The sequence below is a fragment of the Micromys minutus genome (genome assembly GCF_963924665.1).
Source record: "Micromys minutus genome assembly, chromosome: 8".
NCBI classification, from domain to species: Eukaryota; Metazoa; Chordata; class Mammalia; order Rodentia; family Muridae; genus Micromys; species Micromys minutus.
The window spans coordinates 64,254,652-64,280,113 of record NC_137977.1 but is presented as its reverse complement, the minus strand read 5'-3'; the positions used below and the strand labels follow the sequence as shown (position 1 = coordinate 64,280,113).

Sequence of the window (25,462 nt, the reverse complement as noted above, 5' to 3'; positions counted from 1 at the left end):
GCCTGTTCTGTTTAAGACTATGTTCTGTTTAATTTTTTTAAAATTGTATGTGTAGGAATGTTTTCATGCTTGCAAGCACAGTGTACATGCAATGCCTGTGGAGGCCAGGAAAAGGCATTAGATCTCCTAGAATTGGCGTTATTGAGGAGTCCCGTGGGGTTCTGGGAACCAAACCCGAGTCCCTCTGCAAGGACTAAAGAACCATCTCTTCAGCTGCCCCACCCCCATCTGCTCAAACACACCTGCAGCACACACTCGCCGTCAATGCGCTATCTCTGGACCAGGCTCTAGAGATACAGCAGTGACCTAAATAGACACAGTCTTCAGCCTTCAGCCCAAGGAGCGCGAATAAGTAAACAACAAAGCCAACGAATAAAAGCACGGTCCTGGGAAATCCACCACCACAAGGTGGCCTATGAGCCACAACTCAGATCTAAAATGGAAAAGGGTCCTGACATCTTGTTTCCCACAGTGAAACCAGCCCAGTCTTGGTGGTCTGAGCATCGAGCAGTTTACACTCAATTCTAAAGCTGACATCCTTAGATCTATAGAAACGACAAATTTACTGTAACACCTTTAGTTGCCCAGTGTGGTGTGCCATCGGCTGCTGGCAGCTGTGGGGTCCCAGTAAGAGAAGACACATCATATGAAAGTTTGTACCTAAACAAAACATAGAAGGGAGTGGGGTCCGAAGAGCAAGGCAGGAGAGTCATTTTCTATCTGATGGGCGCTGGACTGTTAGTGTGAGAAGCTCTAGCGATGGAGGGACAGGGTGGGTGTGCTTAATGCATTTGCTCTGTGCGTTCGGAAATGGCCGGGGTGCGCGCTCTCTGGTCGTGTTTATTGTGCCACGGTACACGAATGAGTAACTATCGACAGGGTTCCTCCCAGGTCACCTACTCTGAAGGGTGAAAACACCCAGCAAAGCCGGATTGGCCGGCTGCTGGTCTGGTCCGCATCTGCCCCCGCGCTCGCTCTCCGGGTTTACCCGTGGCCAGCCCAAAGCGCGACACCTGCTGGGTTCACTTAAGACCCAGGACCCCAGACTGTTAGGCTGGCGTGGATGGACGCCCGGACGCCGGAAGTTCCCTGTGGGGATTTGCTGCAGAACGCGGTGAGTGACGCGTGCCCTAGGGCTCCGAGGACCAAGGTCACCGGCTTTAGGGTATTGGAAGGGATCGAGGCCGCAGCCGTGGGGTTGCTAGGGAACTATAAAGTCCTGAGCCAAAGGCGTGATGGCGGACGCTGGGTGGCTGGGGATGCAACTTATTCCTACAGAGCCTGGATCCTTGTCCTATCTCTGGCTCATCCGCTTTCCCTTCCTCCCCAGCCTTCAGTCCTATCCCAAGTCCCTAGCCAGGCGTCCATCTGAGAGCCTTTCCCTTCCTCCTAGTCCGATCCACGTCCCGGATCCCGCCCACCCCTCCTTTTCCTCCTAAAGGCTCCGCCTCAAGACCAAGCGCCGCCCCATTCCTGCCCCGTCGGGTGTCTAATGGGGACCCTGCCAAAGCAGGGTCTGTGACCGTAGCAGATCTTTACGTTTAAAAGAATCGGTTAGCGTCCACGTCATCTGCATTCTTCTGAAAGGCCGCCTGCCACAGGGAACCTACCTGCACAAAGAAGCACAGGGTCCGGGTTCGAGGACTTGCGCTTCCATCTCTACAGGCACTGCAGGTGTTGGGACAAAGATTGCACAGGATACACTCACGCAAACTGTGTGGATTACAAAGTATCAAACCAAGGCCTCGCAGTCATCGCAGTGGCATTTCTGTGTGGTTTGTGCCATGCGCTATTAAACGGCCAAAGCGAATACAAAGAGATCAAGGGCGAGGGTGACTATTTCCGGCTTTGATGGTGGAGTTTACAGCTCCACTCATCCTTTAGATGTGTCCATCATAGGGGGACAATTTGTTCCTAGGGATGTAGCTGCCTGTAATCCCAGGGCTCCAGAGCAGAGGTAGACAGGTCTGAGTCCCAGGTTAGCCAGCCAGAGGTACACAAGCAGACAGTGCCTCAAAAACAAACAAACGAACAAACAAAACAAAGAACAAAAACAAACAAACAACAACAAAACAAGTGCCCAGCGGCGCAGTCGGCAATACTTTCTAACACAAAGACAAAAGGAAATCACTGCAAGTTGGAAGCCAGTAAGTTTCCAGCCCAGTCAGGGGTACATACGGAGGCCCTGTCTCAATAAACAGCAACAGCTTGTTTAGGTTGTTCCGTGGTGTTTACAACGTCCTGCGCTAATAGTAAATAATTTATTTAGTTACCTGAGATTCATTTTTCAGGCCGAGAATCTACTTCAGGAGGTTGAAGAACATTTCCGAGCTCTGACTACAACAATAAACCTCAGAAATATCCTTTCCTGCTTTTCCTAAGCACCCCAAAGCTGATGGTCGTGGATTGCTGTGGGGTGGCTTCTTGGTCTCTATTCGTATATGACTGTTACATGTGGTCTCCCGGCATTTACACTGGAGCTTCCATGTGGCATCTGGACACATCAAATACCATTCCCGACGGCAGGATTGCTTCCTGCTTGACCGGCAGTGCAGGGCATCTGAACAGCTTGTGCTCAGCTCTGGAGTGGGTGCACCACGCAGGCTGAGAGGATGCCCTGAACGCCTAATTGAACTAGTCTGGTTTACCAGACTTCACAACCATCCGGAACTTTAGAGGGCGGAGTCGATGGTCTCTAGCCAGGAAGGCACGGTTCTCCCTACCTTCATTTAACCAGAAACAAGCAGTTTAGTGTTTTGTCCCAGAAAAAAAGGAAGTCAAACAATTAAACATAATGTGCAGACCCAAACTCTACATGTCCGTGAACTTCTGTATGGCCATTTGGGACTGGGCAGTGAGGGACCGGTGATGTCATGAATTCATTAGAATAGTTAAAATAAAATAGATTTTACAGTTTGGCTAAGTCTAGGTTAAATTGCCCCAACATTTGCCCAATCTAAGGGGTTTGTTTTGTTTTTTAAGCATGATTAAATCCCCTTTTCAGAAAAATCATAGGCAGGGGCTGGAGAGATAGCAGCAGTTAAGAGTACTTGCTGCCCTTGCAGAGAGCCCAAGTTTGGTTCCCACACCCACACAGTGGCTCACGACCATCTGTAACTCCAGTCAAGGGATCCCACACCCTCTCTGGTCTCCTCAGGCACCAGGCATGTTTGTGATGAATATAAATACATCCAGGCAAAACACTTATGCACATAAAATAAATCTTAAATAATAAATCAAGTGAAGTGAGCTGTGGAGATGACTCAGCCTGTGAGTTCACCCCAAGGTACCCATCCTGAAGGGAGAGAACAGCCTCCAGAATGTCACCTGAGTTTAAACCTGCGACACTGTATACACACACACTGAATATTTTTTTTAATTAAGCCATGTTAAAAGTTGGTCTTAAAAAGAGCTTACTCCATTTTATTCATTCATTCATTCATTCATTCATTCATTCATTCATTTTTAAAGGTTTATTTCTCATGTACACTATCACTGTCTTCAGACACACCAGAAGAGGGCATCAGATCCCAATACAGATGGTTGTGAGCCACCATGTGGTTGCTGGGATTTGAACTCAGGACCCCTGGAAGAGCAGTCAGTGCCCTTAACCACTGAGCCATCTCTCCAGCCCTACTCTGTATTATTTAAACTCAGAGTTAAATGCAAAAAAAATTACCAGACTCAGGTCCCTGAGCCCATGTACAACAAGGAGAGATGTTTTCAAAACTCGATCTACAGCTGAAGGCTAAGGACAGCATGCTAAGAAAAGCTGGGGGAGGTTACACTGCCTCGGAACAGCCTGACGCCCTCGCTGTGTTAGGCCTGCCTGCCTGTGCAGAGCAGGCGCGGGTAATTGGACCGCATAGGCATTCTCCTTGACATTGTACTGGAAGAAATGGGGAATCGCATCGAGGACTTACAGAAAAATGTGGATGACCTAATGGCCCAAGCTGGGATCGAGAATTCTATGAAAGAACCAATGGTAAGGGCGTCGCTAAGCCAGAGCATTTCCCCTTCAGTAATCCCTAGTGAATCGCTGCCCCGATTACAAAGTGAAAAGCCTTTCTTACCTGTGAGAGATGCCCCCTGGTGCTCTGTCACAGCTGAAGTGTGGTGATGATCCCTGAAAAGGGACATATTTCAAATGATAACTCGTATCTAAAAATCAGATTTTCAAAGTACTTCTCGCCATTACTCAAGTCAGTTTTTAGGCACGCCGTAAATTATGATGAAGGAAAGGCCGGGACAGCCGCCCGTCACTCCCGTCTTAGACATTTGATTGTTTAAATAATGACTTACGTTGCTGGATCACAACATACCGAACCCTGTTCTCCCCATGAGCAGCCCAGAGGAAGACGCTCAGCTTCTGCCACGGGAACATTCCCTTTCTACGGGATTTCACATTACAAATGTGGCTCCCTTTCTACGGGATTTCACATTACAGCAACCATTGAGGAGACATCTCATACGCTTACTTAAAACCCTTATATCTGATGGAGCAGTGTTTTATCCGCTTCTAAACTGTACAGTCCTTTCTGCATGCCGTAAATGCAGAGTGTTGCCTGCACAGTGCCTGTCCCCTACACACCAGGGGACAGTGAGTTGAGGGTGGTTAGTGGCAGCACTGGTCCATGCCGCTGTCATTGCCTGCGAAGTGCATGCTATTTCTGCAATCTGAGCTCTGGATACACAACTCCTACCTGAGGAAACGGAAAATCTATCACTTAAGAATCTCTCTATATTGGATTTTGACTATATATAAATGTTTAACAATTACAGGTAGTTAGGGAATTTTATTGAAAACAACAGTTGAATTTATTTAACAACATTAATTAATTGGTATATAAGTCATGTAAATGAACTGATCTCTCTTAAAATTCTCTTTCAGACCTGAAGATGTTAAACAAGTCATGTGAAATTGCTAAAATGAGAACCATACTGTATGTCTGAGTAACAGTAATCTATGCAGCATGAATTTTGATGTTCATTTCTTATTTTAATTTTTTGGACACTTGAAATCAAGCCCAGGGCCTAAAATATAAGCAAGTCGCTTCCACCAAGCTACACCCTAACCCACTGAGAGCTAAAATCCTAGCAAACAAAGAACAAAGCAAGGCTGAACCGTAATGGCACATGCCTTAAGCCTCAGGGGTAGAGGCGTGTAGCCAGCCTGGTCTACAGAGCGAGTTCCAGAATAGCCAAGGCTACACAGAGAAACCCTGTCTTGCAAAACTAACAAACACACAAAATGAAATCAAAAGCAATAAACTAACAACACAATCCACAAGGTAACTATTTACCAAAAATGAGACTTGTGAAAAAGGACAAATTATTTTTCAATGTATCATGGATATTTTTCATAAATCATGGAAGAAAAGCAAACGCTCTATTAGTTCACATATAATCCAAATTAAATTTCTACTTGGCTTTAAAAAAATCATAGTCTTCTGATGTAGATGCTTTTACTTATTATTTTATTTTATTTTTCACCCAATATATTTTATCATATTCTCTCCCCCCAATTCTCTTATATCCTTCCCTCTCCACTCTCCAGTTTTATGTCTTTCTTAATTTTTTCCCCATTTTTTGAGAAGGGGTTCTCTGTGTAGTCCTGGCTGTCCTGGGACTAGCTCTGTAGACCAGGCTAGCCCCAAACCCAGAGATCTGCCTGTTTCTGCTTCCTGAGTGCTGGGATTAAAGGTGTGCGCCACCACCACCTGGCCAATATGCTCTTCTAAACATATGAGCCTGCTGATATATTTTTTTAATTTTAAAAAAACTTAAGTGTATGGCAGTTTTGCTTGTGTGTATTCCTGTGCATCGCATGTGTGCCGTGTCTTCAAGAGGCCAGAAGAGGGTGTTGGAGCTCATGAAACTGGAGAAAAAGCTGTTGTCCCGGGTGTATCTGGCTTTTCCAGTAACTACTGTAGCTCCCTCCTGCCAGTCACTCCTGCCTCCAACCCAACATAACCAGGCGGAGAAAACCCAGGGGCAGTTTTTCCTCCAACAGAAGACTTCAGAGCTGAGCCAACTCAGAACATAGGAACTAGAAAGAACCAGACAAGCAAGCAGTTCCATAGCAGCCAGACGGTTTCATCTCTTACCTTGGGGGCAGACGCTTTTTTCCCTCCGGGAGCTTTCCTGTGCCTTGGGATGAACCTCACCCATCAAGGAATCATTTCGGGATAGAACCAGGTCAAGATAATTTGATGGCTACTCGCCTTCTGAATGATCACTCAAACTAGTGATGGACACTTGGGCTTCCACATTTTTGCTGCTGTGGATAACAGTGCCGTACACAAGTTTCTGTGTGGACATTTGTTCTGCCCCCCCCCAACCCCCGTCCATACTTAGGAGTGACAGGTATAATACACTCTCACATTGAACTTCCTGAGACAGCCTCACCAGCAGTTGATGAAGACTCCAATTTCTCCCCGTATTTACCAACACTTGTTACTGCCTGATCTTGTGAAGCCATCGCTGCAGTGGAGGAGACGTAGAATCGACCTGTGGCTGATCCCATGTCCCTCCTGAATTTGGTGTGAGTATTACTATGTTTTCTGGCCATTTTCCCATCTTTGAAAGATTCAAGAATATACCCAATGTCTGTTATATACCAGGTGCTCAGGTCAGGGACATAGATTTAAAAGACAAAACAAAACAAAAAACAAACAAACAAAAAAAACAGCTCCTTATAACACTAAGATGTAGCTCTAAGTATTTTCAGCTTTTTTTGAGATATGGTATCGGACTAGCCTTGGACTCCAATTCCTCCTGCCTCCTGAGGGCTGTGATCACACACATGTGCCACCATGCCCAACTTTATACCACGCTTTATATAATGTATGTTTAGTTAGAAGCCGTTCCCCATCCACCTTCTTCCCCTTTGAATCATCTGGAGAACAGCGATGGCTAACTATGGTAATTTGGTTTATAAAAGTAAATCAACTTGTCCCTCCAGATTCTTTAACTGCCCTGCCCTGCGGACCCCAGTAATGGCCAGACAGGAAAGATGTATATTGATAACCTGATATTTCTTTAAATGATGCTCTAATCTGATGTTTATCAACCTCTGGGTCACGACCCCTTCAAACAACCCTTTCATAAGTATTGCCTAAGTCCACTGGAGAACATGATTCATAACAGCAGCAAAATTAGTTATGAAGTAGTAACAAAATAATTTTATGGTTGGATGTCACATCTTGAACTGTATTAAAGGGTCACAGCATTAGGAAGGTCAGGAATCACTGCTCTAATTCCTAGCAATGGTCAACTGTGGCTCAAAAAGGGAACTCTTCACCCTGTCTGGGCCCCCCACCTTTCTGGACTGTTAACTATCCCAGCTTGCAAGCAATGTGGACTCTGAGTCTTACAGAGCTCTCCCTCTGCAGTTTTCCTCCTGCGAAAAGGAAGACCACACAGTTGCTGACTTTTCTATGACCACTTGGTAGCTGTTGGAGTCCATTCCATGGCTGACCAGAGGGAGCTGCAGTCCAGCCCTCAGTGGCTGGCACTCCAGTCTTACTAAGGCTCTGGCAGACAGGCAGGAAGGCCACCTGAACACTCAGACCGGTCTGCCTCCCCTTCCCGGGCAGCAATGAACCTGCAGTCCATTCATCCTGAAACCCCTCCTCGGTCACAGCCTTCTTCTCCATGGCAGCTTCTTCTTCCTTCTCCATCTTCAGGATCTCCATAAACATCAGGCATGGTGTTCCATGTTGCTCATGGGCCCACAGTCATCAGAGCTATCAAGGGGGTTTGTCTGCTGCATGAAAATGGCACTGTCTACCTAGCACAGAGGAGAATATGTTACCCAGAACAATGGCAAGCAGGTGACAGGGAATGCTTCTGGGAAGAGGCTGGCGGTCAGCCCTGGTATCCATCACCACCAGAAGCGGTTCCTGGAAGGCTCCTTGGTTCTAGTTAGTGGAGGTCCCAAGAGTGGAGTTGTTCAATGGCAGCAGCAAACCTCAGCCCAGGCTACAGTGATTCCAGCTGTGACTTACAGCTGACTCAGCTTTATCAGCTAGCAGCCACTCTCATTATTTAATCCAACCCCATGTGCTGGATTAAATAGGCCTGACCCGTGGGAAGTGGCACAGTTAGGAAGTGTGTCACTGTGGGAGTGGGCTTTGAGGATCCTATGCTCAGGCTGTCCAGTGCGAGTCTGGTCCTGGCTGCCTTCTGATCTAGATGTAGAACTCTCAGCTCTGTCTCCAGCAGCATGTCTTTCATAAGCTGCCACACTAACAGTGGACTGACCTCTGAAATTGTAAGCCAGCTCCAAGTAAATGTTGTCTTTGATAAGAGTTGCTTTGGTCATGGTCTCTTCACAGCAATGAAACCCTGACTAAGACACCCAGGCCCTCTCACATTTGTGATGTACACAGCATCACTTTTCCTTCAGTAGGTGTGCAAGAGCATGTGTGTGCAAGAGCTCTGCATGTACGCTGGAGAACAACGTTGTACTACCAAATGTTCTCCTGTCACATCAGATTTAAGGACATTCTTGAGGGCACCAGACACTGAGTTTTTCCTCTATGCAGAGAATCAATAACAACTCCATATGGGACCATCCATGGCCAGTGAAGAAAGCTCAACTTTCTTTCCCCCCTGACAGGGTCTCAGTATATAAACTAGATGACCAGACTGGCCTCAAAACCAGGTCTGCCTACTTCTGCCTCTCAAGTGTTAAAGGTGTGTACTGCCGTGCTCGACTATACTGTTTTTCTCAATGGGGCATTTCACATTGTAGAATGGCTTATGAATTTGACTTCCTGTGAGCTAGGAACTGTGAATACTATCTCCATCATCCCAAGCCCAGACTCATCTTACAGTCCATTTGACAAGTGCACTTATTTGTAGGTAAGACATCTGCTTCACTCCTGAATTTTCATAATGGGTCAGCTTATGAACAACCTACCAGGTGCCCAGTGAGTGGACCCAGCGAGATGGGGTGGGGGGGGGGCTCTCACTTCTGGCACCAAGCGCCCATTCCTTCGTGCAGGCAGGCACAACAGGATCTGGGGACAGTGCCAGGTGGTGAGTCTGATTGGGACAGCACCTGTCAAAGGGTAATGCAGGTGTCCTAAGGCAAGCTCAGGGAGGACAGAAACCTCCCATGGAGCCGAATACAGACTGTGAGAGCACAGCCTCATGATCCTTCTAACCTTCAGAGCTTGCCGCAGGTGTCAGAAGTTACCACACACTATGGAGACGGAAGAGACAGGCAGAGAGGCCTGCCTGAGTCTGTCAGCTCCTCATATGCCGACCTTTCTCTTCTGAGTTTGTGTTCAGAGAAATGAGAACACGTTCTATGAGTCCCTCCACACTACCAGGAAGAAAGAAGAGGAAACAGAAGTAGGTAAGGGGTCTTGTAGTGGGTGGAATGAGGACCCTGCCTCCTTAGGAAGCCTGTCACAGACAAGTCTGAGAAAGAGCGGAGGACAGCTCACTGAAGGAAGGCAAGTTCCAGACAATTGCTAATTTAGTAGTTGTGTTTTGAGCTCAGCAGACTGGCCTCGGCTGGAAGCAGGAGTGCACAGCTGCATTACACACCTGCATTACAGTGCGACTTCATATGCTGTGTAAGAGTAAGACTGGATCCTCTTTCGGGTTATATCACCCCATATTAATATAGTGATGCTGTAAGCTCAGAACCTCAGACCACGGTGACCAGCTAAGGTTGTACAGAAGTGAGGTGGGCCCTCAGGCACTGTGGCTGTGTTCTTATAACTAGGGATATTTTGTGATTGATGTACACATGATATACACAACTTGTAAGGGGAAATGGCAGAGACTGGGACAATGTGTTCTCAGCCCGAGAACCTCCAGAGCCAAGGAGCCTCAAATGGAACCCAGAACACAGGTTCATACCTGTACAGGTGAAACGTCTTTGCTGAAGCCACCCAGGCTGTGGTAGTTTGCTTGACAGCTCAGCTCTAGCAACACTGGAAGATGCAAACCTGACAGCCTCATGGGACAAACACCGATTTCACTCGGAGAGTGAAGACATTTACAATCAGTACAGCACACAGCAGAGTTCTACTGTTCCTTTGCCATGTTTATTTGCTTCAGGTAGCTAAGGCCCCGTAACCCTCATCTCAACGATCCTCCAGCTCTAAGGCAATGCTCTGCTCAGGCCCTCTCCAGAGGCCGTGCGAGCAGAGCGTTTCTACACGGAAGAGGCGCCCAGTGTCCTCTGCACAGCCTGAAGGCAGTGCTCAGTATCTGTACTTCGTAGAATAGTCCTTGGGAGACACCACCAGACCCCGGCCTTTGCGGGCTCCACGGTAGACGGTCTCTATGATGTCCACCATTTCTTGCTTGTCTTCCATGGCCCAGTTGATCTTGTTGTTGTTACCAGTGCCCAAATCAATCATGATATGCTTGTTTCTGAAAGAGAAAAGATGAGCAATGCTCACAGAGAGAACCCGGAGCACACCTGTTCTCTCTGCTGCTCTAAGCACTTGTGATGTCATTGAAGAGCACGGACCATCTGGAGACCAGTTCAAGACAAAATAAAGACAAACACTAAATATTGTTTTCTAGACATGCAGTGCAGCCAGTGCACACTCTTTCTGCACTATTTTCTGTGCATTTGTTTATATATGTAAGCTAGTTCTTTTGAGACGGGGTCTCTCTACATAGCTCTGATTCTCCTGGAACTCACTATAGACAGGACTGGCCTCAAACTCAGAGACCCCACTGCCTCTGCCTCCTGAGTGTTGGAATGAGGTTGTGTACCACTGTGCCCTGCAACTGTGCATTTGTATCTTAGACTGTAAAAGCCAAAGACAGTTGCATCATTTGGAAAGACAAGCAATTTTCCTGAGAGGTGCTCTAGTTCCTGAGAAAGCGTGTGTAGCCTTCTCATGCTTTGCTCACAGGGCTTGGCAGATTTACCAAAGGCTTTGTAACCGTGAGCTGACAATGATGACTTTGCTTGTCCTGGCATGCTGTGACTGAGAAGCAGCCAATCCTTAGTCACTTTTCCTTCAGAGGATAGGCCTTTTCCCCACACAGGAACCTGTATTGTCCTTCCTGATTAAAGATGTTAGCCCTACTGCACTTGCATGAACTTTTCCAAGTTTCTAAAGATCTGTTTGTATTAGTTTAACTTTTCACTCCTATGGCATGACACATTGGCTTACACTATAGCCCAAGACCATGCTCCACTGGTTCTGAGAGCAATAGTTAGACATGACTTCTCTGTGTCAGGGTAGCATTCCATGTCCTCAGTTAGTGCAGGGTCGGGGTGGACACCCACATCCCCTCCCACCCACACGCACAGCAGCCCTCCGGGCTCTATGGCTTACTCTCTCTGTGAGCTACTGGACATGACTAGTCCTTTATATAGCTGGGAGCGAGCCCTGTGTGATTCAGAGAGGCTTCCAGTCAGTTATATCTGCCCAGGTGTTTTTGTAAAGAGGAGTTTGGCCTCTCTTACTCTGTTCCAGTCCTAAGAGTAAAACCTGGTAGGTGCTCAGTGCACACACTGGTACATAAACTGACTACTCTTGACTCTTGTTCTAAAGCTTTGGATCACAGGAGGAGGATGTTTGTCTTCTTTTCTGAGTCCACTATCAGTCCTAATGACCACAAGACACTGGCTGTCCCTACCCATGTACCAACATTGCTCCCTGCAACCTCCTTCCACGCCTAGTACTGTATCTCTAAGATGGCCCCTCTCTCCCACATGAAGTGAGGGCCTTGTTGCTCATGAAGAGGAAAGAGACTTTGGCTACAGACCGGGAACTACTGTGTCCTACACTTGTATGGAAAGCAGAACTTGTTAGTGAGGAACTTGTTTTTTAGCAGACAAGATTTCCAAACAAGGAAGTGCTGCCTGTTTTCTCACTGTCATTAAAGGAGCAGAAATGATTGGGCACAAGACCATGAGTGAGAAGATTAAATTCTCAGCTTCTTCAGATAATGATGCCAAAGGCTGGAACGATCAAAGAAGACACATGAGATTAGGTGGGTGTGTCTCCCAAGGGTGAGTCCCTCCCAACCTGGAGGCAGCTTCAGAACTGGGAACATCATTTTTACTGCTCATCAGGATTCACACAGTCGCGGAGAGCTCCTATTTTACTCATAGCCTCAAACTGTGGAGGACAGAGAGGACCATGGAGAGAAGAGAATGGCCCCCATTGTGCCTGACAGAGGCAGGTCAACCTGTTCAGCTACAAACATCCCAGAGGAAGCAGGCAGCTAGGAGGGTAACATCAAGCCTTATTAAAACTTGCCTGGCCCTGAGTGGTGTGTGTGCTGGCGTAGGAGTGTTGGGGGTGGAGAGGGAAAGAAGCTCCCTGTTTCTGCTCAATCCCTCTGAGCTAGAACTGCTGGATGGATGCGTAGTCACTCATATCTTCAGCCTCACAGGTAACAACTTCACAGGGAAGGGGTCACTGTAGACCTCAGACCATGCTGATTGGACAATGAGTACGTGAATTGCTGGTTCCAGGAGTGGGGTCTCAAGCGTCCTTGGAAACCTTGGAGAGGGTCCTGGTTTGCTCAAGGGAAAGGTAATCTCAAGGAGTAATAGACAAAACCCTAAAATACCTCCCTGCGCCCTTGTGACCACTGCTGTGACCAATGCTGTGACACCACAGGACATTCCAGACGTGAGTCAAGCTCAACAGCTGGCTTTAAAAAGGAGATTATCCTGGATTACCCAAGATCACACTAACTTAATCCTCCGCTAAGAGGGAGAACTGAAAGTCAGAGGACTGTGCAAAAGGGACTCGCTGACAGACAATGGACGCTGCCTTACTCAGGCAGAGGGGCCTTAAAGAGCAGAGTGGCTCCAACCAACAGCAGCCAGAAGAAAAGCCTCAGATACCCGAATGAACTCCAGACAATGACTCGGCCCACAGTCATGCCTGAGACCCAGAGCTGTGCACTCACAAATGAGCTCATTTACAGCAGTAAGTGTGTGTCTAAGATCAAACACACAACCCTGCTTATCAATTTGGATACTACTTTTGGAGTTCTATGACTATATACCAACTTCTTTAGTAATTACAGGAAAAATTTTTGATGAGCAGAGACAGTTTCAAATAAAGATGTCTTTCCAAATCTCCATGTTGGAGCTGATAGAACAATTTTGATGTATAGAAAGCAAAGCAGTTAAAGTTCAGATTTTCTTCTTGGATTTTTTCAAAGGACACCAAATAAGGCAGTGATAAAATCTAGCAAGTGAAGCTGTATTTTAAAAGGTTTCTTCATCAGCAGATTTTACTTGAGGGAATTTAAAAATGCCAGAAATTATACTTATACCTCACACCAGTTTCTGGAGAGTGTTTCAAGAGTTATTTGTTATTGAGTGAATGTTAAAACTCCAATTGGTACTTTACAACTATTTCAAAGATTCACATTGATTGCCTTGTGATAAAACTGCACACTGACTTCCTTCTGAGCAAAGGGATCTGCCCCATCAATCACGCGAGCCAACAGCACTCCATGAAAGTAGCAGCACTCCAGACAACCTACCTGAAGAAGAACATGACAGTGCACGGGTCATAGAGCTCATACATCTTGTTGAAGTCAGGCACTTCTGTAATATCCACAAGATAAATAACTGCAAAGTTTTTAACCTGGAACGAGATTTTAAAAACTGAAATAAGAGATAAAATTGGCTCTCATTTTATAAAAGTGAAATAAAGCAAAAACGAGACTGTGTAACTGGGCATCCCTCTCACCCGCCTACCAACAAGCCGCTCTTCTACGATCCTGTTTGTACTGACAAATAGTCCATACATTCAACAAGTTTGTCAGACCCCACCAGCCGCTCTTCCGAACGCTGTCCCAACGCTGATCGTCATTACTCCACGGTACAGTTTCTGCAACTTATTAGACTTTTCTAGTCCAAATCAGCTTAGAAAAGCTTTTCAAAAAGACTAAAAGCACCCTAAATCCCATGGCTGTTAACATTTTTGCTAAATTCTCCCCTACCTTTATAGATATATTCTAACACTATAGCACTCTAACAAAGTGTGGCCATACTATGTTCTGCTTCCAGTATAGGCATTCTCGTCCACCAAAGGTAGCTCTTTAGCTGCCTGTTATTCAGCAGATGGCTACACCATGTTGGAGCAGAGCACACTTTGCTTATTTCCTTGCTGAGTTCCTAAGAGCACCAATAATTCCACTATGTATGTTGACTTTAAATTTATATATAAACTTTCTAAGGATAAATCTTAAAACAGTCTTACACAGGGTGTAATGTGTTCCTTAAAAATGCTTTGTGCACTATATGAAGGCATAACACAGACATGTCCTAGGCATGCCATATGCCCCAGGAGTCTTAATTCCTATCCCCAAAACTGAGAAGTGACTCCAGGAGGGTCACTACATGAGTAGTCAGGGTCCATATGAGGTTAGGGCTAGAAGGTGGGTCCCAAATCCACTACTACTATTTATAGGGACAAGGCCACATGCCAGTCACTGGGAGGCATGGGGAGCAGAGACGTGTATACAAGCTGAAGACACCAGTGAAAGTTCGCCAGCAACAGGAGCACCCAACCAACTAACCACTGATCCACTTTCCATCCTTCCTTTAAGAAAGATTAAGTGTATTACCATGGGTATGTGTGGTTGCAGGGGTATGCCCAGCATGCCCAAGGTCAGAGGGCAATGTTAGGAGACAGTTTCTCCTTTTCCCATGGAGATGTTCCAAGGACTGAATTCAGGTTAGCAGGCTTATGTGGCAAATACTTTTACCGTCTTGCTATACACCCACCCTCCTTATTCATTGACATATTATCTCATTTTATATTCAAAAGAACCTTAGCAGGTTGCCCTTAGAGACCGTAAGAAGGTAGCTGGCACAGGTCATACAAAAACACATCTCCAAGCCTGACTCCATGTTTTCTTTTCCCAAGTAGCTTTAATATCCCTAAGGTGTCGATACTGATGACTTGATACCACTTTCCAACACTCAGGGCTCTTGCTATCAAGCCTGACAATTTCAGGACAAAGCTACATGACCAAGGGAATCAACTATGGTGCTGTGTGTACGTGCACGCGCCCACACACCCACACCCACACCCCCCCACACACACAGCCTGTTTATTTTAGGTTTGTATGAGATGGGATCTTATACATATAGCCCAGGATGACCTCACACCTGCTCTGTAGTCCAAGGGTATCTTGAGCTGTGACCGTCCTGCTCTTGAGTACTGGGATTACAGGTGTGGACCGACCTTGCCTGGCTAATACTTTGGCACTTTTTCCCTTTTGTGGTACAGGATTGAACCGAGGGCCTCATGCCTACTAGGTAAGCATATTACTATGGAACTTAATCTCTGACTTCTTTTAAAACAGGGTCTCACTAGTTTTCCCTAACTGGCCTTTAACTCACACGATAGTCCAGTCATGCCCCGGACTTGTGGTCTTGCTCCAGCCCAAGTTCTGAAATGGCAGGGACCCACCATTACACCCATTTCCTTAATTTCCCTTCTTTCTTTTTTAAGAACTATTTATATAAGTACACTGTAGCTGTCTTCAGACACACCGGAAGAGGGCATCAGATCTCATTACAGATGGTTGTGAGCCACCATGTGGTTGCTGGGAATTGAACTCAGGACCTCTTGAACAGTCTGTGCTCTTCACCGCTGAGCCATCTCTCCAGCACCCTTCACCCCCTTTATTTCTTAATCATGGCTAGCCTACCAGTTGGGCTGGGCATAGAACTTAGTGTTTGCTACATGTGCCAAGTCCTAGATTCAATCTCTAGTGTGTTCCCCCACCAAGCTACCTGCAAAAAAGCAACTCTCACCTTCTGTGTAAGGCCAGTGGTGAGGCACGTGCCTAGCATATGCAGATTTCCAGAAGCTCAAAAACAACAAAGCAGAAATGCAGTTTATTAACTTATATGGTGAGCATGGATCTGTTTCCAGTGGTCAGCACAAAGGTGAGCTCGAGACTGCCATTCCAGCCTCTGTTGCTGGTAACATTCCAAGTCAGCAGGGAAATTAAGTCAAAAAGTGACAGTTTATACTTAGCAAGGACTCCACCTGTCTTCAGCTTTAGTAGAGATCTTAACCATGGTACGTCTGGCACATAAATACGTGCTATGTACACGTCATGGTGCATGAAGGGTGTGTGCACATCATGGGGTACAAGGGAAGTGTGCTTTTGTTTATATTAATCAGTCTAGAAACCATTAACACGGCTCCCTCTCACCTCATGCACATCTTGGTTGGGTCTCAGTTCACTGCACAGGTATTTCAGAAACTCTTTCCTATAGAATCACCAGGTCCAGGTCCTGGCTTCTATAGCAACCAATTCCATTCTGGTATTATTTAAAAATAAAAGAGCTCACTACAGAAGTTGAGGCCATGGAATCATCAGATTAGTAGTGGAAGCTATGTTCCATTTTCTGTTCAACTTGTCCAGGATCATAGTTACGTACCAACTGCATATCCATTTAAACATGGGGGGGGGGATTTAGCTACCAGGGAGAGCACCTCAATAAACGCCAACCGGCTTGAAGACACAAATGTTTCTCCTGTCCTCAAGCTTAGCCTGGCTCATCATCAAAGACACATGTCAAGCACACACACAAACATTTCAGGGCAGACTGGCTCAAAGGGTCTGAGAACCTACCATGCAAGGAACTTCTAGATCATGGATGCCAACTCTCAACAGTCTGAGACCTAGTCAGTTTCACATGTCTGTCTTTATAGGTGGTGCTCTCTTCACTGACAGATGTGCAGCAGCGCCACCTTTAATCCCAACACTGGGAGGCAGAAGCTGCCAGATCTCTGAGTTGGAGGCCAACTAGGTCTACAAAGTTCCAGAGTAAGCTATGCAAAGAAACCAGGTCTCAAAACAAAAGAAAAAGACAGACACAAGACAGCAGCCAAACCCCATTATCTAGCTTCTGGATGAGAAAGCAGAATTAGGAATCTCTTCTTGGAGCACCTATTTACAAGGCCCTAGACACAGGCCAGGGTTAGTAGATATCCAAGAAAGGCACCTGATGGCTTTCAGGTACTGCTGGATACAACCTGAGGTTGGGCTGGGGGAGACCACCTCACGGCCACCATTTGCTTCCAGACAGCCCCAAGCACAGGTGTTGGTGCTGGGGCTTCAGTGTTAGTGTAGAAGCCTTTTACAGGAGAAAGCATGAGGGCTAGTAGTCACAGAACAGGAAACCTACCAGTGACAGCCAATGCTTAGCATGTGTAAGGCCCACACTAGAATCCCAGATACCAAAACCCAATCAATAAGGAGGCACCTGTGCTGAGGTCCCTGAAAACTGAAGTCAGACAGGACTAAAAAGCTCTGTGACAGGCTCCTGGGTAAAACAGGGGAAACTGCTTATGAAGCTGGAGTAGGGTATTAACCAAGGAGAACACCAAGGTGAGAAGATCCCTGGCAGACAAGACAGGAAGAGACGATAAGGTGGGCAGGGAAGGAAAGTGTCCAACTCTAAGTCTCCACTCTAAGGATGAAAGGACATGTGCCGAACAGCACAGATCTGCTGATCTTCCTGGCAGGCACCGAGGGGAGGAGCTGCTAAGGTGGAAACATCACAAACCAAAGATCCGGCTTCCTGGCAAGAGCTTTGCTACCTTACCTTGTAGCCCCAGCAGGCCTAGAACTTGCTAGGTAGATCAGACTGGCTTGCAACTCTGCCGGCCTCTAGTTCCAAAGGGTGCCTCATCACTGGGTTAATCTGCCCATTTTGTAGTGGCATGTCAGCATCTTAAGTGTTATAAAGCAGCAATACTCATTTCATGTGCATTACAACAAAGATGAAATTACTAATAATGGAAAGACTAACCTGCCTTCTACAGAATTAACTACCAACCCAACAAAAGGTCAGAATGGGGATTACTTTATTTACAGCCAACTAGACTCCCCAGTCCCCAAATATAGAAACTAGTAAGAGGAATCATATCCTCTCAAAACCGAAAACCTTGGCTGTTTTATAACTCTTCAGCTCAACCTGATGCCCCATAGGGTAGAATGTGTTCCCTCTGCAGCAGTGCCCTTGACACTAAACCCAAAGCACTAGGTAAGGACTGACCAATGAATTTGCACAACAGACGTGTACTCCTTCTTATATTTTTTATTTTTTCAGGTTAAAGATTGCAATTTAATTTCTGCTTGTCCTTTCCTTAAGATCTACAAATTCTGCTTGCATATTAGTCCAAAAGCTATCACCTTCTCCCACCAGGAAAGAGAACATTCTTCTTCAAAAGAGGGAGGGCAGGGCCGGGCAGTTTCCACAGAAAGTATAGGTAACTTTCCCCAACAGAGGCAGAAGGCATGAAGACTAACTTGATGGTTCTGCCTACTCCAAGGGGGGGTGGGAGGGGGAAAGACCAGATAAATAATGGCAAAGGCTGAAAGCTGGGGATGTTCTCAAGTTGTCCCCACTTCCTGTGTGGCATTCCAGGAAACCTGCAGGATACACACAACCAGTCCAGCGCTGAACAGACTGATGGCAGCATGAAGCCAAGAAAGGTGCTGGCACGGCAGTCCTCGGTTCCTTGACTCCTGCACAGCAGGTTCTGTGTCCATGATCACACAGGTTATGCAGAAGGTTGCTGTTAAGTGTTGAAAGGAGAGCCATTCGGGTCACCAGAGCAGGAACTGTAGAGCAAGGTTCCCAGGGAGAATATGGCTAAACTACAAGGACCTGTGGTGCTCAGGCAGGCTCTAGGAGGCAGACTCCAAGGTCTACAAGCTGTCTGGGATATCAGTGCTGTCTTTGCTGTCACTGCCACTGTCACCTCCAGCCATGTTCTCCTGCTGACAGGCCTCTTCAGAACCAGCAAGGGTGCTACCCTGATTCTCTTTGGAACCCAGAACCACGTATCTGCCTTTCTTCAGCACCAGCTGCCGTCTCAGCTCATCCGCCATCTGCGAGAGATCTCGCTTCATAGCATATGCATCTTCTCCATCTGCATAGTACTTGGGCTCCACCTCACTAACCTGGAAGTTCAGAGTGTTGGAATAAAGGTGCAAAGCTGCCCGGTTGCTCTTCCTGACATGCAGGGATACATACTTTGCACTGAAGTTCTCGATCATGGCCCTGGAGGCCTGATCCATTAGCTTCTGGGCCAGGCCAAGGCGCCGATGGGAGCGTTTCACAGCCAGTGAGGTGATGTGTCCATGAGGGACATCATCAGGATCCTCTTCCATTTTGGCCAGGACATAACCCACGATCTTCCCATCCTCATCCTCAGCAATGTAGGAGAGCTGGGGCCACGAGAGGCCGTGGTAGAAATAGTACTTCATCTGGTAGTTCTCGGGCAGGCAGAGCAGGTTGCAGTGCTGCATGTTCATCAGGTCCTCTGGCCGAGCCCGGCGGATGTTCATATTGGCGGTAGATAGGCCTGTCAGACTCCGGAGAATCAGAGATGCCACAGAGCACAAGCGACACCAGCACCGTTTGCCTCGAGGAATTGACACAAAGGTGTATTTCAAAACTCAAGAAACACAGCACTGTCATCACAAACTTATCTCTGCAGAGTATGGATTATCAAATAGTCCTTAATCTAACTACATAACCTTAATTTTGTGCTCATGCTTTGAGATGCTCTTATCCAACAGTCCTTTAGTGAGGATGGGACACAGTGCAGGAGTTAGAGAAGGTGCCAGCGCAGCAGCAGACTTCCCTAGCCCCCTGCAGATTCCTGAGCCTTCTTGGACTCTATCTGCACCAGCTGAGTGTGCAGAGTATCTCAGAGGAGCTGCGGGGACTCTGCCTCATGCTTCCATGCAGGTAAGATAAAGATCAGCAGCAAGGATTCTGTTACTATCCATCCATTTATCAACTTTCAGTTCACTAAAATTCCACCTGTCTTATCTAAAACTCCAATACAATTTTGAAAATCTCAAATAAAAATAAAGAAATACTGCTTGCATATGCCCAGTTGGTTTGTTTCCCATGGCTATGTCACAACACACAATGTGCACGTGCTTCTTAACAAGCACACACCTGAGCCAGGGGAACTTTCACATCACATCACTAGCCTGTTATGCTTTTGTTTTTGTGAGATAGGGTTTCTCTGTGTAGCCCTTGCTGGCCTCAAACTCACAAAGATCTATCTGCTACCACACCCTCTCTGCTCACTTGTCTCACTTCACGGTTTGTAGGAACCTTTACACTAACCTGCCTTGTCTCCTCTTTAGCCAGCTTTACGCCCCCTTTCACCAACAAGCACAAACTAGTAGAGGCTGCCCAACCAGCTTGTGGAAGTGCCTGGCTGGAGCCTGCATAGTCCGCTCCTGTTAATGCCAGCTCCACTGTCAGCTAGAGCCATTCATAACCCACAGGCTTGCTTGTGTCTGACTCCTCACCTAGCCGAGCACTGACTTCCAAAGATCAAACACAATCTTTGCCATCATGGACAAGCCAAGCTCCCTAATATTCTTTAAACACTCTATACATGTTATTTGCCTTCTATAATTTTCTAAAATTTTATGTTTTTGTATGCACAATGCCTGTATATGTGGAACATACATGCCATCACACGTGTAGAGGTTGGAGATAAGGGAATTGGTTCTTTCCTTGATTTGATGTGGATTCTGTGGCAATGCCTCCATCTGTTGAGCCATCTCACCAGCACAACATGTTTCTTTCAGAACATACCGTCACAATTCAATATACCCCTGAAGATATAGAATACTGATCTCTAAAAGTACTTTTGTGACAAAGTATATTCCTACCCAATGGGAAAAGAGATCACAGGTACATGAAATAGCCTTTCTTCAAAACTGCATCTTACAGAGAACGGAGCAAGCTCTAGATCTGTAGGTGCGTTCCCTACCACCTTCCCTTCTTGAGTATTTAACTCAGTAACTCCAGCATCAGGTGGAGGTGCGCACTGCAAGAGGAAGCAGCACGCTGGCTAACGCAACATGTTTTGGGAGAACAGGGACACTCAAGTCCAGCCTGAACACATACAACTTTTACTCACTTTAAAACAGCTGGGATATCCAAACAGGACTCATACAAGATGAGGAAGATCTCCCACTATCTTCCATTTCTGTGGAGGGAGATTTTTAAATAGTTATACTGTTCTTTATACTAAAATCTTAAATTTCAAAAATTTATATCGAATGCTCCCTGGATTTTCCAAAATTATAAATGTATATTTGCTGGGTTATAAAAAAGCAGAACAATACTAGTGATTTTAATATATTAAAAACTTACATTTTTAATGACTATACTAAAACATAGTATAAAAGTTTATTAAAGGTATGAAGAGACTGCTTAGCAGTTAAAGACCTTGCAGGACCCAAGTATAGACCCCCCAGAAACGCACATAAATACCAAGATATGATGGCCTACCTTAATTCTGGTCCTAGAAAATGGAAGACAGGGGATCCTAGAGCAAGCTGGCTAGCAAGACAAGCTTTATTGGCAAGCTCTAGTGTTAAGGAAAGACCCCACCTCAGTGAATGACGAGTGAAGAACAACTGAGGACTGCCACAGGGCACCTGCCTAGCATGCCAGTACCACAGAGGCAAGGAGGGAGCTCATTAAGAATGCAATCACATTTTTTGGATAAAAAAGGCAACTTAAAAGACTAAAGAAAATATTTTCAAAGGCGACTAACCCAACACCAAGTACAGCACATGTCTGGTCAGTAGGATGGCGGGTGCTGTCCTCACCTGGTGAAGCAGTGAGAAACAAGCATGGGAAAGTTTTTTTAACATTTATTTATTTATTTAATGTGTGAGTACACTGTCATTATCTTCAGACACACTGGAGGAGGGCATCCGATTTGATTATAGATGGTTATGAACCACCATGTGGTTGCTGGGAATTGAACTCAGGACCTCTGGAAGAGCAGCCAGTGCTCTTAACCGCTGAGCCATCTCTCCAACCCCCAGGAAAATCTTAAATTCTGTCTAACAAGGAAAAGCCAAGGACCCCAGGCATGGCCATCCTGACAGGAAACTCACTTGACACTGCCCATACCACCTTCCTAAATGGTTAAAGGACAGCTGTCTCTAAGTAAAGCCGATTCAACGGTGAATTACTTGGGGTGATGCTTCAGTGGATCTCAGTGTCTGCCTTTGTCCGAGGGGCCCAAGCGTCTCATTTGTCCCTCCAGCCTGACATGAGAGAGAAATGATACCCTCCTTACCCCCAGCCACACCCCAGGCCTTCACTGTGCTGGAGTCCAACAGGGCAGGGCTAAGAAGTACCGCTGCCCCGAGACTAATCTCCACTGAGGAGCTCCTGAATTCCCTCAGGCATCTTTAATAAGAATCTCTGGGCCTCAACCCAGACAACAGTGTTCCTGAGACTCACTTCAGCACTCCCAAAGACACCTGTGATAACTGGATGTCAGAACTGTCCTCCGCTGTTCTCTCCTAAACACGAAAGCAGAAAGCAACCAGCCAACAGAGAGCCAAATGATGCTGCTATTCCTGCACATACATGCCCCCATGTGTTACTCCAGAGAATTTCTTCTTATGGTGATTGTTGTTCAGTGGCAGTGCACCTGACTAAAATGCCCAAGACCCTGGCTTCGCTTACAGCTCAAGCAAACATAGTAACAATCCCATGGCAGAAGTCATTTGAAAGGTAAGAACTACTTTAAGCCAACTTGGGTTAGCATGGGGAGAGGGAAAAGAGTTTCAGCATCTCCACCAATGCTGACTCTTCTTTAACACAAACTTTCAGGTGGCAAACGCCTAGCTCTGGAAGGTGGAGGCAGAGGCAGGTAGATTTGTCTGCGAGGTTTAAAGACATGTAGATGCATGTCTACATAAGTTCCAGGGCTATGTAGGGAGGTCCTGTCTCAAATAAATAAATGAACATTCAAATTACTTATGGAATAGTATCATTAAATATTACTGTCTTTGCCATTTGACCTGTTGTTACAATCATTAAAAGAAAAACAAAAAAACCAAGTCATCCTAAAACTGTGAAGAGCAATTCACAGAAGAACGAGCCCCCGACCCAGTTAACAGTGCCCAACAACTGCACTTCCACTGTCAGGAAATGAGTGCCGCCACCCAGCTTCTAAATGTGGAAAATTAAACCCCGGTTCTGCCCAAACACAGCTCTACTTTCTCCTAACACTTTCTGTATTTGAATTACTGCAAGCTACAAAGCAAGTAAGTCACAAAGTGTTTGGAGGTTCATGCCAGTCATCTCAGGACTTTCGAGGAGGCAGGGAGAATGAAATAATGTTCAAGGTCTGCCTGGGCTGCACAGTGAGTCTGTTTCCCCTCTCTCCCCAAGGGGCAGGGGGAGGGTGTTTAAAGTTTACCAAGGTATTAACCTGCTTCAAAGGCACAATAAATTTGTAAGGTATCAAGAAAAGGCCAATACTGTTAAACTAAGCTACTTAAGTGTGTTCCCACATCCCCAACAAAGCCTGCAAAGTCATTCTGTTCAAAACATACACACACACAGACAGACACAATACAGTAATAGTTTTTGTTTGTTTTTGAGACTGGGTCTTATATAGTCCGGACTGGTCTGGAACTCAAAATCATCAGTCTGCCTCAGCTTCTAGAGTGCTGGATTAAATGTGTATGCCACCGCTCTGGGCCCTAGTAAATCCTTTTAAAACCACGGTCCACAGTGGTGCCCTGTAATCCCAGAACTCTTATGAAACTGAGGCAGCGAGTTCAAGGTCTGTCTGATTAAATACATGAACCATCCTAGGACAATCCCCTTCCGTAATCTCAAAACCAAAATTTATCATCACAACGAGTCACTTATTTTTAGGTGGAAGACCATAAATTCCTTCAAATTTTAAGAAACTCTAACCATTTCTGGCACAAACCTTCCCCGTACGAATATATGAGCCCTGTCTATCCATAATGGTCTGCATGGAACACAGGGCTCAGGCTTGAATCTCAAGTCCAAACCGCCCGGCCGGGCCTAGCAGGGCGAACACTGCACATGCGTTACCTTTTCGGCGATGCTGTACAGAACCTCGTCCATCTTCATGCAAGTGGGGTCCCAATCGTGTCCGAAGCGAATGACGACCACGCGGTCCTCCTCCGACAGGATGGCCTGGTCTACCTGCCAGCCATTGTGCAGATGCGGAAGCATGTACGACATCTTGAGCGCGCCTGCGCGGCCTCACGCCGCGAGCTACCTGTGGGTGGAAAGAGCTGAGGTCGCGACCCCATCCGGACCCCAAGAACCCGGCCTGCACCCCAGACTCTCTGCCTAGAGCCCCGCTGCAAAACCGCAGGCCATGGCCACCCCAACCCCCCACTGCGGGCCCAGGACCCGAAGCCAATACAGGGCCTCGGCTCGCACCGGAACCACACCCCCGTATTTCCACCTCCTCAGGGGCCATACCCCGGTGGCCCCTACCCCACGAGGGCCACACCAGACGACCTCTAACCTCGTGTGAGCCCACACGGCCCGACCACCGGGTCCTCCACCCAGCCACCAGCGCCTCCCGCGCCGTCACGCGCTGACGCTTTTCAGCGCTGCTGCGCAGGCGCACGTCTGCGTCACGCGCAGGCGCAGGGAGGACGAGCTCCACCTCTGGTTTCTCTAAACGCCACCGGAACTGTCTGTGCTTGAGTGTCTGCGGCCGGCTTCACAGTATTGAGCGATCGGTTCCCTAGGACATCGTGCTTGCCTTCTTGGTGGCTCGGTGCCTCTGCCGAGGGATGCCCGAGTCTAATCTCGGGTTCAGTTTCGTTAGCAAGTGCTCCAGAGCACCGTAAAGACCCAAGCGTCCCCATCGTGTAACGCGCCTAGTGTTGTAGGGTGGTGGTTTGCCATTATCATTGTTGTTGTTGTTGTTATTAATGCTTGAGAAATATGCCAAGTCTTTGGCCAAACTTCAGCTGTGTTCCTGGTTTTTTTTTAAGAACTATTTTTTAAATGTATTTATTTTATTTATGAGTCTACTATAACTGTCTTCAGACACACCAGAAGAGAGCATCAGTTTCGATTACAGATGGTTGCTGGGAATTGAACTCAGGACCTCTAGAAGAGCATTCAGTGCCCTTAACTGCTGAGCTATCTCTCCAATCTCTCCTGTTCTTTTCCATAGGCCTACTAATGCATTCTTCTGCAATACCTCTCAGAGTCATCAGACACTCCTGGATATGATGAAGCTTTTGGACCTGTACTACCCCGGAGGTCAGATGTCCTTGGCTTCAGCCATTATCCTAATATCTCTTTTACAGATCCATCCCTCTTCCCCCTAATGTTCCATAGTTGGTAGTTGAACACTTTTTCCTCCCTACAAGACCACGTTGCAGCGTTTCTGAACCATCATCATCTTAAACTATTACACATAGAAATGATTTTCTTTACTATATCTGTGTGTGTGTGTGTGTGTGTGTGTGTGTGTGTATAAGTTTGCCACTTGAACCATTTACTGGCATTAGTGTAAGTATTGTACAACCATCACCACTATCCATTTCCTGATAGAAATTAGAAATTAAAAAGCAGCTGGGTTGGAGAGATGGCTCAGTGGTTAAAAGCACTGACTGCTCT

General features: G+C 46.5%; 3 protein-coding genes across 6 annotated transcripts; 1 reads left to right on the top strand and 2 right to left on the bottom strand.

Annotated features, from left to right (window-relative positions):
• Positions 1-1,063: 1,063 nt before the first annotated feature.
• On the top strand, positions 1,064-5,017 carry HSBP1L1 (heat shock factor binding protein 1 like 1; the record flags this gene model as incomplete). The annotated part of the gene is made up of 4 exons (XM_080919714.1): positions 1,064-1,114; positions 2,292-2,358; positions 3,870-3,985; positions 4,892-5,017. 4 exons carry the CDS (start codon positions 1,064-1,066, stop codon positions 4,895-4,897), a joined length of 240 nt encoding a protein of 79 aa, XP_080775840.1. The 3' UTR covers positions 4,898-5,017.
• A 5,028-nt stretch (positions 5,018-10,045) lies between these two features.
• TXNL4A (thioredoxin like 4A) lies at positions 10,046-24,439 on the bottom strand. Of its 4 annotated transcripts, none has more exons than XM_080920220.1 (4): positions 24,351-24,439; positions 23,906-24,095; positions 13,498-13,601; positions 10,046-10,398 (listed from the first exon to the last, which is right to left on the bottom strand). In XM_080920220.1, the coding sequence occupies exons 2-4, from the start codon at positions 24,056-24,058 to the stop codon at positions 10,227-10,229; spliced, it is 429 nt and encodes a 142-aa protein (XP_080776346.1). In that variant the 5' UTR covers positions 24,059-24,095; positions 24,351-24,439; the 3' UTR covers positions 10,046-10,226. The 4 variants fall into 4 exon arrangements, with proteins under 4 accessions (XP_080776346.1, XP_080776347.1, XP_080776349.1 ...); XM_080920223.1 differs by lacking the exon at positions 10,046-10,398 and adding an exon at positions 20,946-21,014; XM_080920222.1 differs by lacking the exons at positions 10,046-10,398; positions 13,498-13,601 and adding exons at positions 19,348-19,418; positions 20,946-21,014.
• On the bottom strand, positions 18,118-19,341 carry LOC308423507 (N-alpha-acetyltransferase 11-like; the record flags this gene model as incomplete). The annotated part of the gene is made up of 1 exon (XM_080920219.1): positions 18,118-19,341. The coding sequence occupies one exon, from the start codon at positions 19,339-19,341 to the stop codon at positions 18,700-18,702; it is 642 nt and encodes a 213-aa protein (XP_080776345.1). The 3' UTR covers positions 18,118-18,699.
• Positions 24,440-25,462: the final 1,023 nt, after the last annotated feature.

Excerpts from the sequence above, each read along its gene's own strand:
- TXNL4A (XM_080920220.1), bottom strand. The coding sequence starts at position 24,058 with ATGTCGTACATGCTTCCGCATCTGCACAATGGCTGGCAGGTAGACCAG. Across the intron at positions 13,602-23,905 it reads TGTACAGCATCGCCGAAAAG|GTTAAAAACTTTGCAGTTAT; the intron begins GTAACGCATGTG and ends ATCTCGTTCCAG. Across the intron at positions 10,399-13,497 it reads ACTGTCATGTTCTTCTTCAG|AAACAAGCATATCATGATTG; the intron begins GTAGGTTGTCTG and ends TTTCTCTTTCAG.